Here is a 15,846-nt window from a genome sequence, read left to right on the forward strand (position 1 = left end):
CAATGGAGCGATGCCCATTGACCCCAGCTGGGGATCTGGCCCCATTGACTCCAATGTAGCTACGGCCCATTGACCCCAGCTGGGATCTGGCCCATTGACTCCAGTGGAGCTACGGCCGATTGATACCAGCTGGGATCTGGCCCCATTGACTCCAATGTAGCTACGGCCCATTGACCCCAGCTGGGATCTGGCCCCATTGACTCCAATGGAGCTACGGCCCATTGACCCCAGCTGGGATTTGGCCCATTGACTCCAGTGGAGCTACGGCCGATTGATACCAGCTGGGATCTGGCCCATTGACTCCAATGGAGCGATGCCCATTGACCCCAGCTGGGATCTGGGCCATTGACTCCAATGGAGCGATGCCCATTGACCCCAGCTGGGGATCTGGCCCCATTGACTCCAATGGAGCTACGGCCCATTGACCCCAGCTGGGATCTGGCCCCATTGACTCCAATGGAGCTACGGCCCATTGACCCCAGCTGGGATCTGGCCCATTGACTCCAGTGGAGCTACGGCCGATTGATACCAGCTGGGATCTGGCCCATTGACTCCAATGGAGCGATGCCCATTGACCCCAGCTGGGATCTGGCCCATTCACTCCAATGGAGCTAAGGCCCATTGACCCCAGCTGGGATCTGGCCATTGACTCCAATGGAGCTACGGCCCATTGACCCCAGCTGGGGATCTGGCCCCATTAGTGCCAATGGAGCTCTGCAGGTTGGCCCCAGCTATGGATCCCAGCTGTTTCAGCTGCTAGTTTCCATTCTCAAACCTGAAAGGGTTTAGCAATAAATACAAAAGAAAACGGCCTCCCCCCAGCCTGCGCAGTCGGGTTTCGCTGCTAGACACCCAGTTCCCTTCATTCAAGTGGGGACACCGTTCTATAGAAGGCGTAGCTCGCCAATGAAGCACCGTGTAGCGGACAGAAAGCTGCAGGCAATCAGGGACTACAAAGCAGGCAGGCCTGTGCGCACCCAGGCTGGACGTTGGAGTTTTGTTTTCAACAGCTTTTCCCATCGTGTAGCCGGTTGGGGCCACCTTCCAGTGCCATTGGCTGGTGGTTGGAATACAGCTCTGGACGCTCGCACAGACGGATCCAAAGCAAATCCAGCAGTTCCTGCCCCCCGGGGATCTCAAAGCACCTCAGCATGCTGTCATCTCACAACTGCCCAGTTTACAGAGAGGGGCAAGCGACGCGCCCCAGGTCACGCTGCAAGCAGAGCCGAGACCAGAACCCCGCTTGACCCTGCTGTCACCACCCTCCACTTTCCCAGCCGGCAATAGAACCCAGGAGTCCTGCCTCCCAGTCCTACCGCTTTAACCACCAGATCACTCACCGCGTCCTAGAGCAGGGAATAGAACCCAGGCGTCCTACCCCCGCCCCCCATTCTTTATGTTCTAACCACCAGAAAATCAAAGACCAGACCATCAACTGCTCCAAAAGCCGCCCCCTCGAGGGCCATTACTGGTCAGTTGCAACTGCCACCTGGGAAATTCTTCAGTGTAACACCCCACCCCCAAAAGAGGAGCCCGAATCTCCTCTGGACACCAGTTGTAGGGCATGGAAACTCCACTGGCTTGGGTGAAATTACTCCAGCCGGAGAGGAGAATCCGCCCCCCAAATTTATCCACGGAACGGAAACAATTTGTGCTCGTCCGCAGGGCAGGAAACCAACAAGTCAAACGCGTGTGAGGCATGTCTCACGCAAACGCTCTGCAACAGGCGCTGCCCCCTTCGCCCCTGTGGGCGCCCTGCCGTTGGAGTGGGATCCACAGTGCGTCTGTGATGATAATGTTACAGCAGAAGTCACTAGATGGCGCTGTTACACCCGGCCACACGAGTTCTTTTTCTGCAGCGCCCGGACTTTGCAGAGATGCTGCCTCCTTGTTACGCTGTTTGCGCTGGTTCGTTCCCGGCAGGTGCTGTTGCAAACAGCGAGGATCTGTCTTAACGGGAACAAGCGGAGGCAATTCTTGGGGCAGGGCTGGTTACGGGGAACCAGGCTCTGATGCTGGTTCTGAAAGGGGGACTTGCTGGTGTGCTGTTTGTCACCACCTCTGTTCCAGGACTGGAGTACAGAGTAGAAAAAACCAAACTGCACTAAGGCAATACCCTCATTTTGAGTCCAGTGACATAAGAACGGCCATACTGGGTCAGACCAAAGGTCCATCTAGCCCAGTATCTTGTCTTCTGACAGTGGCCAATGCCAGGTGCCCCAGAGGGCATGAACAGAACAGGCAATCATCAGTGATCCAACCCCTGTTGCCCATTCCCAGCTTCTGGCAAACAGAGGCTAGGGACACCATCCCTGCCCATCCTGGCTAATAGCCATTGATGGACCAATCCTCCATGAACTTATCTAGTTCTTTTTTGAACCCTGTTATAGTCTTGGCCTTCACAACATCCTCTAGCAAGGAGTTCCACAGGTTGACCTCTAAGCCCAAGGAAATGGCTACTGCTTACTTAATAATAATTAATAAATAATTTGCCCCACTATGCAGTTTCATTTCACAGCACATCTCATAATTATTCCATTACAGATCCTGAATCATTTTTTAGGGCAGACGTGCTAAGCACTGGAGCGGGGAAGGGGAACTCACAGCCACCAGTTCGGCTAAAAATGTTGATGGTACCTCTTCATCTGATCACTCGCCTGCGAGCCTTTTAGCCCGGCAGCAGGCTGGCAGAAAGGGAAAGCGGCACCGCTCCTGGTGCAAACGCACCCGGGCGCGACTATTCACATTTGGAATCTCGGTAGGCAACCAGGGAGCTGACGGAGCTGGTTTAGGGAACCAATCACAGCTTACAGGTATGGTGAACGTCATGGCCCCCTCCCAAGCTAGCAGACTAAGGTCTAACAAGACGCAGTGGCTGGTGGCTGAAGCTAGACGAATTCCAACTGGAAATAAGGTGGACATTTTTCACAGTGAAGGGAATTAGCCATTTCCCGACGGTTGTAGGGGATTCTCCATCACCGACAATGGTTAAATCAAGCTGAGATGTTTGCCTAAAAGCTCTGTTCTAGGAATTATCTGGGAGAAGTTCTACGGATTGTGTTATCCAGGGGGCCAGACTAGATGCTCACGCAGGTCTCTTCTGGCCTTGGAGTCTATGAATCTATAGAAGTGGGGCCTGTGTCTTGTTCTGGACCCGTTGCCATGGGCTGACTCCCACCCTGGCCTGAATTCCTTGCTGGGAACGAAGACGACATGTTGTATTTTTCCATGCAGCTGATGGGAAACCAGGGAAAGAAAATCACGGCAGGATTTTCAGCCCCCCGCTCTGTTTTCCCATTACATTTCAAATGTTTCATACCATAGATAAAAGCAGCCATTAGCTAGAGAGGAAGGCTGGGTTCTGGGTAAGGATCCAGTGGATCTCAGTTGTATCCCCAGCTCTGTCACAGCCCCCGAGGGGCAAGTCCCTGCCCCTCTCTGCCTCAGTTTCCCCATCTGTAAAATAGAGAGAATAATTTTGTCTTGTTGTTTAGACTGAGAGCTCTTCGAGGTCGGGGCTGTCTCTCACTCAATTTCTGGGCAGCGCCTGATGCGACAGGGCCCCTCTCTTGGTCACTGTGTGTCTGGGCGGCGCCCGGCGCGACGGGGCCCTGATCTCAGTCACTGTGTGTCTGGGCAGCGCCCGGCGCGAAGGGGGCCCTGATCTCAGTCACTGTGTGTCTGTGCAGCACCCGGCCCAATGTGGCCCTGATCTCGGTCACTGTGTGTCTGGGCAGCGCCCAACCGAGATCAGGGCCCCGTCGGGCCGGGCGCTGCCCAGACACACAGTGACCGAGATCAGGGCCCCGTCGCGCCGGGCGCTGCCCAGACACACAGTGACCGAGATCAGGGCCCCGTCGCGCCGGGCGCTGCCCAGACACACAGTGACCAAGATCAGGGCCCCGTCGCACCGGGCGCTGCACACACATATAGTGAGAAACAGTCTCTGCCCCAAAGATCAGGGCACAGTTTAGGAGAGGAGGATAAACTGAGACATAGAGAGGGGAAGTGACTTGCCCAGCAAGACAGTAGCAAAGGCAGTAAAAGAAGCCAGTTGTGGGGACACCCGCCTCGGAACGGAAAGCGTTTGGGTGATTGAGCCTCTGAGGAGTTACTGCTGCTTTGGGATCTGGCCCCACAGATTCCAATGATTGACACCAGCTGGGATCTGGCCCCACAGATTCCAATGGAGTCACTCCTGCTTTACACCAGGCAGGGGTCTGGCCCTTTATCTCCATGGCAGGCTGTGGGCTGGGCTCCCTCTCGCTCCAGCCTCTGATGTGGCTGCTGGGTGGCAGCTCCCCCCCCCCCCCCCCGTCACCTGCCCCGTGTTTGTTCTCCCTGCTGCACTGACCTCTCCCACCCGGCGTGTTTGCCAAGGGAGCACCTGGCCCCGATCCCCGGGGACAGCCGGCTCCTCCTGCGTGGCGTCACCGTGGGAAGGGGCTGGCCCCAGCCCTGCCCTGACGGGAGTGGCCCCCAGACACTGCCCTGGGTGCCCGGCAGCCCAGACTGGGCCGGCTGGGGCGGGTTCTGCGCCCGGGAGGGGGGGGCAGCTGAGTCATGGGACGCACGGCAGGAAAACAGCCTGAGTGTGGCCCCCAGAACCGGCTGGGAGCCCCAGACGCAACCATCGCAACCAGCCCCCGCGATCCAGCCACCTGGCTGTCCTTGTGCGCCACCCGTCACCACAGCGCCCAGCACGGTGAGCCGTGCTCCCCTCATGTAAATCGGGGGGAACCCCCGAGAGCTCGGCAGAGCAAGCGCCTGCTAGCAGGTGCCAGCGGCCGCACCAGGCCTGTGTGGAGGAGTGGGAACGGGAGCCTGGTGCAGGGAGGGCCAAGATACCACGGTGAGGGGAGCCCGCCGGACCCAAGCTACACCGCGCAGTCTGGGATAGGGGCCAGGAGAGACCTGTTCTACCATCCGCCCCCGGCCGACCATAGCAACGACGACCAGTATGCGCGTGGGTTGCGGTTTCCATGTGGGGCAGGGCTCTCCGGCAATGGGACCCTCTGGACAAGGGCCCAGCCTGGCTGTGTAGTGAATTAGATTAACTCTGTTCATTAGTAATTATTGAGATTAATTGATTCTTAGATTCATTGCTGTTACTGTGTTAAAACCCAAGGGCCTTCTGCCATTTACATAACTCCAACGGACTCTATCTATCTATCTCATCCCGTAGGTCCCGGCTGGGGGCTGTGTGTGCTGGGGTGTGTGGGGGGGGGCACTATTCTGCTTTGTTCCAAAGCATGTTTACAGCCCTCTGCCGCCCGGTTCTGAGCTCCGCTCTGGTGGTCGCAATCCGGTGTGGCTCCCCGACACCGGCGCTCGTGTTTACACCAGCGGGACCCAAGCAGGGTCCGTCCGCGCTTATGTGGAGCGGGCAGGGGGCCCGGTGCAGTGGGAGCCCCGCCATTGGGGCACCTTTCCCCCCGCTCACACTCGGGGTGGATCAGGAAGTGTGCGGAATAAAACTCGAGCGAGAGGAGGATCCGGCCCGTTGGCCGCCAGGGGCTTTGGATCAGGTGCAGGGGGACGACCTCTAGTGATTTGGGCCCAATCCTGACCCATGCTGCCGGGCCCAATTCTGCTCTCCTTCCCCGGGGGTCAGCCCCGCTCTGCCAGGCACTGCTCGGGGCTCCCAGCAGGGAGCAGAATCGGGCCCTTTAGAGCAGTGGGGCTGGACAGAGGCCCGGTTCTGGTGGGCGTCACACTATCTGGGTGCTTTGCAGGCAGCCCTGGCTCCTGGAGTCCTGTGATCACAGGGGAATCGAATCCACATCCTGCCTTCGTGGCTGTGGAGGAAAAGGCGCCCAGACCGGGTGGCAAAAAGGCGGTGCTGGCTGCTTTGTAAAATCTCAGGGTTTCTCAGCCAGTCTGGGGGTTTGAGGGACTGGGCATTTGTGACAGTTCGGGGCGTGCCATGCCAGGGCTGGAGGGGGCCTGAAGGTGCCATGAGATGAGGTGGAGGGAGCGGCCCTCCCTTCCTGCCCCTTCTGCCTGCCTTCAGCCCTACCCGCTGCTCCCTGGCTCTGTCTCCCTTTCCCGCTCCGCTTTGTATTCTCCTCCCTGTTCTGAAAGAGGATTTCCCGGAACAGCAAAACCCACCACGCTGCTTGTGCCAGGGGACTGCATGGGCGGGGGGTGTCGCTCCTGTGAAGAAGGGGGATCCCCACCAGGTACACACATACAGCCCCTCCCTCAGATCCCTGTGTTCCCCCCCGAATCCGAGCCCAGGAGCAACCTGCCCTTTATCCCAGGGGATCCCCTCTGCACGTTTCACACCCCCATGGCCCCGGGGAGTTTAATATCTGAAGCCGCCAGCGGACAGAACAGGCCCCAACACCTTGCTGTGTGATAACAACGCTTCTCCGGAAAGGAGACTGGAAAAGCCCTGAGCTGCAGAAACGTCCTGGGGTGTTCTTTGCTACGCCGCACGCGCCCCAGAACCAGCTGCATCACAGCAGCTCCAGATGCAACCTGCACTTCCTGGGGGGGCTTCCCTCCCCCAGAACAAATCACTTTCAGGGGGGCACTGGAAACCAATGTGATTTTTCCACCCCCTGTCCTTCTCATTCCAGGTAGAAATTTTTTTTGTAATGTCAATTTCCTCCCCCTCCTCCCAAATATTAGAAAGCCACGTCCTCTAACCTGACAGCTAGAACTGGGTTCAAACGTGCCCCACTGGACGTACCTCCGTGGGTTCGCTGTAATACGCGTTCCACTCGGAGATGTCGTGCGATTCCATTTTGATGGATCCCAGCATTCCAAGCCCCGGGCGAAAGGAACCGACTCTCAGCTGGTCTCCGGTAAACCCAATCCAACTTCGGCCGGCCGGGCGCTGCCCTGCCCTGTTTTCCACGTTCCCTTGCTGCCTCCCTTCTCAGAGCCGGCCCCGAAAGGTGGGAGCGGGACACGCCAGCCCCGACCTGGAGCACAGAGGATGGAGTTTGCCTGGCTTCCAGGTGGGAAGATACGCAGCTGTGCGTCGATGGGAAAAACGAGGGGGGCCTCGGATCTGGGATGGCGTCGGGGCCCGGAAGAAAGCCCACGCTCAGCAGCTGTCCATGGCGAAGGGACGGTCAATATTGCGCCAGGTTCTGGGCACCACAGCCCTGGATCCAGTCCGTGACCTCTCCCGGCCGGAGCCCCCTCCCCGCGTGGCACTGTCTCCCGTGGCGGCGTGGATCCCAGGACAGCGACGCGTTCTCCCCTTGCCCTGAGCTCCCAGCTGGGTCCCGGTCGCTGCACAAGGGCTTTATAGGGCCAGTTCTGATCCCACCTCCCAGCCTCTGGCTCCCAATTTAAATAGTTAGCTGCTGGCCAGAGCCCGGTGGGAGCCAGGTCCGTTCTGCCCCCTGGTGGCAGCCGAGGGACACAGCGCTGGGAGGCAGGGGCCAGAACAGACGGAAATACCAGGCCGAGGCAAGGAAAGAGCCCAACTCTGTCCACACACCGGCAGGCCCTGCTGGGACACAAGGCCTCCAGAGCTGAGCCTGGGGGGGCTGGGTAACCTGACAGCCAGCGCTGGGTCGAGCCGGGTGGGCGACAGGATAGATAGACACACAGAGAGACGTGCATGGGGATAGAGTCGATTAGATCAGGGGGCCGGGTTTAACCTTCTTTCACATCAAATCTCAGGGTTGGAAGGGACCTCAGGAGATCATCTAGTCCAACCCTCTGCTCAAAGCAGGACCAATCCCCGGACAGATTTTTGCCTCAGATCCCTAAATGGCCCCTTCAAGGATTGAACTCACAACCCTGGGTTTAGCAAGCCAATGCTCAAACCCCTGAGCTATCCCGTGGGCTCCCCAAAAGTTTTGAATGGAGGCACGGAACCCTGTGGAAATCTTACCCCCAGTCTGTGAATCCCCAGGTGGGCCATGGACCCCGGATTAGATTGATGGAGGTGGATGGAGAACAGGAGTACTTGTGGCACCTTAGAGACTAACAAATTTATTAGAGCATAAGCTTTCGTGGGCTACAACCCACTTCTTCAGATGCATGGTGGGTGGGTGGATGGGGGTGTTTGGTTAGATAGATAGATTTGTGCATCCCCATACATGCCCATCTAAACTAATCTATCTATCCCCATACAACCCCTCTATCTATCTATCCTGTACCCCCTCTATCTAATCTATCTACCCCCATACACCCCCTCTATCTATCCCCATACAACCCCTCTATCTATCTATCCCCGTACACCCCCTCTATCTATCTAATCTAGCTATCTATCCATCCCCATACACCCCCTCTATCTATCGATTCATCTATCCCCATACACCCCCTCTATCTAATCTATCTACCCCCATTCACCCCCTTTATCTATCTATCTCCATACACCCCCCTCTATCTATCTATTTATCTATCCCCATACAACCCCTCTATCTATCTATCCTGTACCCCCCTCTATCTAATCTATCTACCCCCATACACCCCCTCTATCTAATCTATCTATCTATCTATCACATGCCCCACAACGTTGATCAGTTTGCTCAATGGTGTCTTGTGTCCTTCCACAAGGTGGAGAGCAGATAAACATGAACCTCACAAACCAGGTACTCGCCACCCCCGCAGCGGAGCCTGAACTCTGCCCTCTGAGCTGGCGCTGGCCCCTGGCAGTGGGTCAGCACGGGGGGGAGGGGGGCCAAGGCTAGCCAGCTGCACAGGGAGCGGTGGAGACTCCATCTGGAGTTGTTTGGGAAGAGACGCCGGAGTCACACACAAGTGGTTGGGCTCCGTACAGGGGCCCATTCGCTGGCCTGGGGCGTAGCGAATGGGGAGCTAGACGATCTAACGGCCCCTTCGGGCCATGAACCTCCGGGAGCAGGGGAGGATGGGCTCCGAGAACCGGGCAGCTTTGTGTCAAGGGGCGGGCCCGCTTCGCAGGCTGGGGTGGCACGTGTGGGCACAGAAGGCCCCGTGGCTGGGTGCAGGCCGGGCGCGGGCAGCTCCCGTTCGCCACGTTGCAGAAGCAGACAAGGGGTCAGATGGCATCCGCCAGCGCAGCCGGGCTCTGTGCCCGCAGTACTCTGCCGCCCCTGTGCGGGCAGGGGGCTGCCCCGGGTGCTCCTGACCTCCCGCCAAGGGGCAGAGCGGGGCTGCTGTGGGCCCTAGCTGGAGATGGGTAGAGGATGCAGGAGCAGAGCAGGGCCTAGCCTGGAGTCAGGGGGACGTCTAACAGGGGGGCTGACGGGGGGGACACAGGTTTGGGGGCACAGAGCCAATATCCCCCAACACCCCCCCTGCATAGTCCTGACCCCCCTCCCACCTTTCCGCCCTACTGCACTGTTGTGACCCCCCCACACACATGTTCCCTCTCACGGCTCAGGGCCCCTCCATCCCCCTCCCACAGCTCAGAGTCCCCCACATCACCCCCATTGTTCCGCCCGTCCCGCTGGTGCAGATGAGGGCAGGGGAGTCACAGCTGGATGTCGGGGGGGGGTGTCCGTCCAGGCCCCCTCTGGCTTGGCAGGGGAGGGCGCTGAGGTGCCAGGCGTGTGGGTGCCTGTGGCACAGCACCCTCCTGAGGGAGAGGGGCCAGGAGACTTCACCCCATCCCTGGGAAACCCAGCCCCCTCCTGGCGCGGCTGGGAGAAATCAGGGGCCTCACCCAACAGCCCCTGCCCCTGCCCAGCAGATCACAGGAGGGACCAGAGCTGGGGGGGGGAAGCTGCCATGGGAAAAAGTGGCTCAGATTGAGACTGACCCCTCATGCGGGGGGGGGGGGTGTTAACCCCAGACTGGCCCATCATGCGGGGCGCGGGGGGGCGGAGGTTAACCCCAGAGGGGCAGGGGAGGAGATGGGGGGAGAGCTGGGTGGGGAATTTTCCCCTGTGGATCTCAAAGCCCCCTGCAGACGTTACTGTGGCTGTGGGGCAGGGTCAGTGTACGGGGCGGGCGGTTTCTCAGGCCCAGGGGAGTGGATTAGGGAGGTTCCTGTCCGGACCCCAGCACTGGGGCAGGGGCATTCAGGGTGGAGGGGGAACGCACCCAGGATCGCGCCAAGCTGGCAGGGAGGAGGGGGGGCGGAGCAGGGGGCGGGGGGAGGACCCGACTCTGGCCATCTCTGACTTACCCCCCCCAGCAGGGCTGGGCGGACGTGCTGGGGGGGGGGGGGGGGGAGCAGCACAGCTGGGCAGGAGGGCGCGGTCACCTTTATCACCAGTTCCTGGGGCTTATCGCACAGTACCTGCCCGGCCCTGCCCCTGGCGCTGGGCGAGCCACGGGCCCCGCCCCGCTGCGGCGCGGCACGGCCGGCACTACGGGGCACCGGGCAGCCCTGGCTGGGGCACTGTCCAGGGCACTGGGGGAGCTGGCACCACCAGCGCCGCACTGGGGCCAGCCCCGGCTGCCAGGCGAGGGGAGCAGCGGAGGGCGGGAGTCTATTTCTCGCCCCGCGGACAGGGTGAGACGGCCAGCGGCAAACACAGCCCCACCCTAAACAGTCCTGCCCTCCGGGCCCCTGCGACTGCAGCCCCGGGACATCTGTGACAGCGCCGGGCCGGTGCCAGGCCCACAGCCCCATGCCAGCCAGGCTCAAAGGGCCGCGGGACTCCCTGGCAGCAAAGCTCAGAGCTAGGGTTGACAACCCTTCCGGTTTGGCTGGGAGTCTCCCGTAATCGGGCTCGATCTCCTGGAAGCTACTGAAGCCAAGCCGGGAGATTTTAGGCCACTAAAAGTCCGGTGGCGCAGGAAGTCTAAGAAGTCACCTACTACAGGACAGGCCCAACAAAGAAAGTAACAGAACGCCACTAGCTGCCACCTTCAGCCCCCAACTGAAACCTCTCCAGCGCATCATCAAGGATCTACAACCTATCCTGAGGGACGATCCCTCCTTCTCACAGACCTTGGGAGACAGGCCAATCCTCGCCTATAGACAGCCCCACAACCTGAAGCAAATACTCACCAGCAACCACACACCACACAACAAAAATACTAACCCAGGAACCAATCCTTGCAACAAAGCCCGATGCCAACTCTGTCCACATATCTATTCAAGGGACACCATCAGAGGACCTAATCACATCAGCCATGTCATCAGGGGCTCCTTCACCAGCACATCTACCAATGTGATATATGCCATCATGTGCCAGCAATGCCCCTCTGCCGTGTACATTGGCCAAACCGGACAGTCTCTACGCAAAAGAATAAATGGACACAAATCAGACATCAAGAATTGTAACATTCAAAAACCAGTAGGAGAACACTTCAACCTCCCTGGTCACTCAATAACAGACCTAAAAGTGGCCATTCTTCAACAAAAAAAACTTCAAAAACAGACTCCAATGAGAAACTGCAGAACTGGAATTAATTTGCAAACTGGACACCAGCAAATTAGGCCTGAATAAAGACTGGGAGTGGCTGGGTCACTACAAAAAGTAATTTTCCCTCTGTTGATACTCACACCTTCTTGTCAACTGTTGGGAATGGGCCATATCCACCCTGATTGGATTGGCCTCGTTAGCAATGACCCCCCACTCGGTAAGACAACTCCCATCTTTTCTTGTGCTGTGTATTTATACCTGCCGGCTGTATTTTCCACTCCATGCATCTGATGAAGTGGGTTCTAGCCCATGAAAGCTTATGTCCAAATAAACTTGTTAGTCTCTAAGGTGCCTCCTCATTGTTAGGGCTAAAACAGGCTCCCTTCCTGCCCTGGCCCCGCGTGGCTCCCGAAAGCGGCCGGAATGTCCGGCAACAGCTCCTAGGAGGCATGGCCAGGGACTCTCCACAGCGCCCGCTGTCCCTACGCCGAGCGCCGACTCCGCAGCTCCCATTGGCTGGGAACAGGGAATTGTGGCCAGTAGGAGCTGCAGGGGCACTGCCTGCAGGCGGGGCAGTGCGCAGAGCCCCCTGTCCAGCCCTGAGTCTGGGAGCTGCTGCCCGACATGCCGGCCACTTCCGGGAACCGCCTGAGGAAAGTGCCACCGGGCCAGAGCCCGCACCCCTCGGCCCCTCCTGTACCCTAAACCCCCGCCCCAGCCCTGAGCCCCCTCCCACACCCAAACTCCTTCCCGGAGCCCGCACCCCTCAGCCCCCCCTGCCCCAGCCCCCGCCCTCATCAAAATTCCCTCCCAGAGACTGCACCCAGAACCCCCTCCCACACTTCACCCCCCTGCCACAGGCTCAGCCCAGAGCCCCCTCCCCCACCCAAATTCCCTCCCAGAGCCCACACTCCCCTCCTGCACCCCAACCCCCTGCCCCAGCCCCCATCTTCATCCAAACTCCCTCCCAGAGCCTGCACCCCTCAGCCCCTCCTGCACCCCAACCCCCTGCCGCAGGCTCAGCCCAGAGCCCCCTCCCCGACCCAAACTCCCTCCCGAAGCCCTCATCCCCTCCTGCACCAGCCCTCATCCAAACTCCCTCCCAGAGTCTGCAGCCTGAACCCCCTCCCACACCCCAACCCCCTGCCACAGGCTCAGCCCAGAGCCCCCTCCACCATCCAAACTCTGAACAGGCCACAGGGCCTGAGCCCCCCTTTTGGCTGCGGGGGTCCCTCCTGAGCAGGGGCGGTGAGTGGGAACCCGGGGGTGTTGGGCCACAGGGCTGTCCTGCTGGCACCCAATATTACCAGATTTCCTAGCCCTGGGCCCAAGAGGGATTGGGGTAGATGGGGGGCAGGCCCCACGCACTGTCCCAGTATGAGGAGGGGCCAAGGTTGCCCTGGGATTCTAGGATCTCCACACTCAGAACCGCCCCCAGGGCAGATGGGCCCACGAGACCCAGAGGGCAGAAAGGACTCGCCCAGCTCAGAGCAGGTCAGTGGCGGAGTCGGGAACAGAACCCAGGAGTCCTGACTCCCAGCCCTGTGCACTAACCCTTGAGTCTACCCCGCTCCCTGCACCACAGCGCCCTCTGGCGCTGCACCAGGGGATTGGGGCTGGCACTGACAGCCAAGGGAGAGCGCCCCCTGCTGAGGCCCCACGAGGGACTCCCATGCAAACACCGACACCCGCCCCCCCCCCCCCCGCTTAGCTCCTTAAAACTGAACATATCCCAGGCACAAGGTAGGGGTGTTCCCAGCTTCTTCTTCATCCCCCGCCCCCCACAATCCTGTTACTGCCCTGGCAACTCCCCCCCCATCCTCCTCCCCCCCCCGAGAACCAGCCAACCTGCTCTTTAAACAAAAACAAACAGAAGAATCAGTTTATTGACAAAAAACAAAGAGAATCACAAACTGATTTGATCCCCCCCTTCCCCCCCCACCGAGGTGCCCGAAGCTGGGAGCGTCCCCAACCAGACACCCCCGTGTCCTACACTCCCCCCACCCGACACCTGCTCCCCATTGCGCCCATGGGAGCCTCCCTGGCTCATCCCGCTGGGTCCAGGCATGGCGGGGAGACCCAGTGGCACCCCCCCCAAGAATCTCTGCCCAAATAACCTCCCAGCCAAGGCACAGCTCCATGGGGCCCCCCAAGCCAGGTGGGGACAGATCCACGGGGCCCCCACTCCAGGCATGACAGGGGAGCATCTATTCCCCCTCCCGGACCCTTTCTACCTTTGGCCCATCCCACACCACGGGGTGCCCACAGCACACAGTCCCCCGGCCGTAGCCCCGTTTCCGTGTGCACCTGCTCAGCATTTTGGTATGAAAATTCCCCTGCCCCAGGGAGCACGGGGTCCGTGGGGGGTCCCCCATGGAAACTGGGGTCTAGGCACTTTTCTCTCCCACCCCCTTATTCCCAGCTCCCTGGGGTGTCCAGCCTGTCTCAGGTCGCTGCACTGCCCACCAAGGAAAGCTCCTTGCCTATGATGGAAATCCAGTGGCTGGGGCGGGGGGGGGGGGGGAATCAGCGAGGACCCCTTAAAGGGGCAGCTGGCTGGGCAGGGCAGGGCGGGGTCACCCACAGAACTGCTCCTCTTCCTTTTCCCCACTCCTTATGACTTTTGGCCTTGGAAACACGGGACGCCGGTTTGTTATTGTGGGATTGCACAAGGGTCTTTGTTGTCATGGGGATTCGGGGTGCCCCTGGGTTGTTCCTGGGGGGCTCTGAAAGAGGAGCAGTGATGAAAGGGCAACATCCCAGCCCTAGGCTGGCTGAGCAGTTACAGATCCAGCCTCCCCACTTTACAGAAGGAAACTGAGGCACGGACAGGTGAAGTGTCTAGGCCACAGCTGCACGGCAAACTCGTAGCAAAGCCTTGGATAGTACCCCGGTGTCCTGTCTCCCAGCCCCCCTGCTCTAACCACTAGACCCCACTCCCCTCCCCGGGATAGAACCCAAGCATCCTGGCTCCCAGCCCCCTGCTCTAACCACTAGACCCCACTCCCCTCCCCAAGCTGGGGATAGAACCCAGGAGTCATGGCTGCCAGCCCCCTCCCCATAAACAGCCTGGATCCTACAATCAGCAACAACAATAAAGGTAGGCCCTACTATAAATCAACCCCATCTCCTCTCAATGCAGCTCCTCGGGCCAAGGAAGCTGGGGTTCCCCTGTTCAAACAACAGGAACCCCAAATCTCTCCAGAGCAGTGGCTTCCCAGCTTTTTGAACCCAGGAGTCCTGACTCCCAGCCCCCCCCAGCTCAAAAGGAGTAGTGGGGACTGGTTGTGCACTGGCATCTGAATATGGGGTGGGGGGTGGGGATAGGAGCTAGTTCTCGCTGTGAGCTCAGCTGTAACTCTGCGCGCTACTGAGAGCCCATGTGACATTAGTCTGGTGGGTCTCGTTCACTCCCCCATCCACACCATGCAGCCAAGCAACCTCTGTTCGTGGCTCCCAGTCGGGCTCGAGGGGCATCAGCAGGGGGCTGCGGGTCGGGAGTGAGGGGCACCGGCAGAGCTGGAGTGGGGGGGGGGAGGGGAAACAGGGCTGGGCTAGAAGGGGGGGAGCAGGGGGCTGCGGGTTGGGAGGGGCACCAGCAGAGCTGGGCTGGCAGGGGGCTGTGGGTCAGCACTGAGGGGCACCAGCGGCAGAGCTGGGGGGGGGGGGGTGGTAACAGGGCTGGGCTAGAAGTGGGGGAGCAGGGGGCTGTGGGTCAGCAGTGAGGGGCACCGGCAGAGCTGGGGGGAGCCCAGGGCTGGGCTAGCAGGGGGCTGTGGGTTGGGAGTGAGTAGACTGGCACAGCTGGGTGGCTAGGTGCCAAGGAGGCACAGCTGGTCACCCTTCCCCTCTGGCTTTCTACTCCCAGGGTCCTTGTGCTGCTCTCCCCAGGGGAGGGGGGCTCCCTTATGGGTCCAGCTGGGGAACCCACAAGAGGGCCGGGGGGGGGGGGGGGAAGAGTTCCCCAAACTTTGGAACCCAGAATGCCAGGAACTGAGCTGCTAAACAAGGTGCCCAGAGCCTGGCCCCAAGGCCCAGACTGCCCCCCTGGCAGAGCACGCAGGGGATGGGATATGGGGCCCTTCCCCTCTAGGGGGTGCCACTCCGATCCAGACCCAGGACCATGACAGGCAAAGCTCACATCCCTCTCCCCCCAATTTGCATGGAGTGAGTTTGCTGGTTCTCAGTCACTTCCCTCGACTGACAGGAGCCGCAGCCCCAGTAGGCCACAGAGATTGACACACGGCACCCTCACCCCAGGGGTGACGCCTTGCCCGGCCTGAGACACGTTAGACAGGCAGGGAATCCCTGCCCCAGTTGCGTCCCCTCTGGGGCGGAACAGAGAGATTCCATCTCCAGGGTGGCCCCAAAAGAGGGTCTGGGCCTCGCTCCGTCCCTTACCACTCCCACCCGCATCCCCCTTATGCTGCTATGCAGCAAACCCTCCCATCTCGCCCCAGCACACACGTGATACCCCCCAGTTGGTTATGTAGATATGACCTCATATATAAGATTGCTATGGAAATATTAAAAAATAGATTATATACAGGGCCCCAGACTGGGAAAGGTTAAAAAG

General features: G+C 59.7%; 1 protein-coding gene across 1 annotated transcript in view; it reads right to left on the bottom strand.

Moving 5' to 3' along the window:
* FOXA3 (forkhead box A3) overlaps positions 1 to 6,769 on the bottom strand; it is a 30,415-nt gene extending 23,646 nt beyond the window's left edge. Inside the window, exon 1 of the mRNA XM_065420981.1 lies at positions 6,698 to 6,769. Within this exon, the coding sequence (XP_065277053.1) occupies positions 6,698 to 6,769 (72 nt within the window). The remainder of the gene's footprint in view (positions 1 to 6,697) is intronic.
* Positions 6,770 to 15,846: the final 9,077 nt, after the last annotated feature.

This window comes from Emys orbicularis, chromosome 21 (genome assembly GCF_028017835.1).
Source record: "Emys orbicularis isolate rEmyOrb1 chromosome 21, rEmyOrb1.hap1, whole genome shotgun sequence".
NCBI classification, from domain to species: domain Eukaryota; kingdom Metazoa; phylum Chordata; order Testudines; family Emydidae; genus Emys; species Emys orbicularis.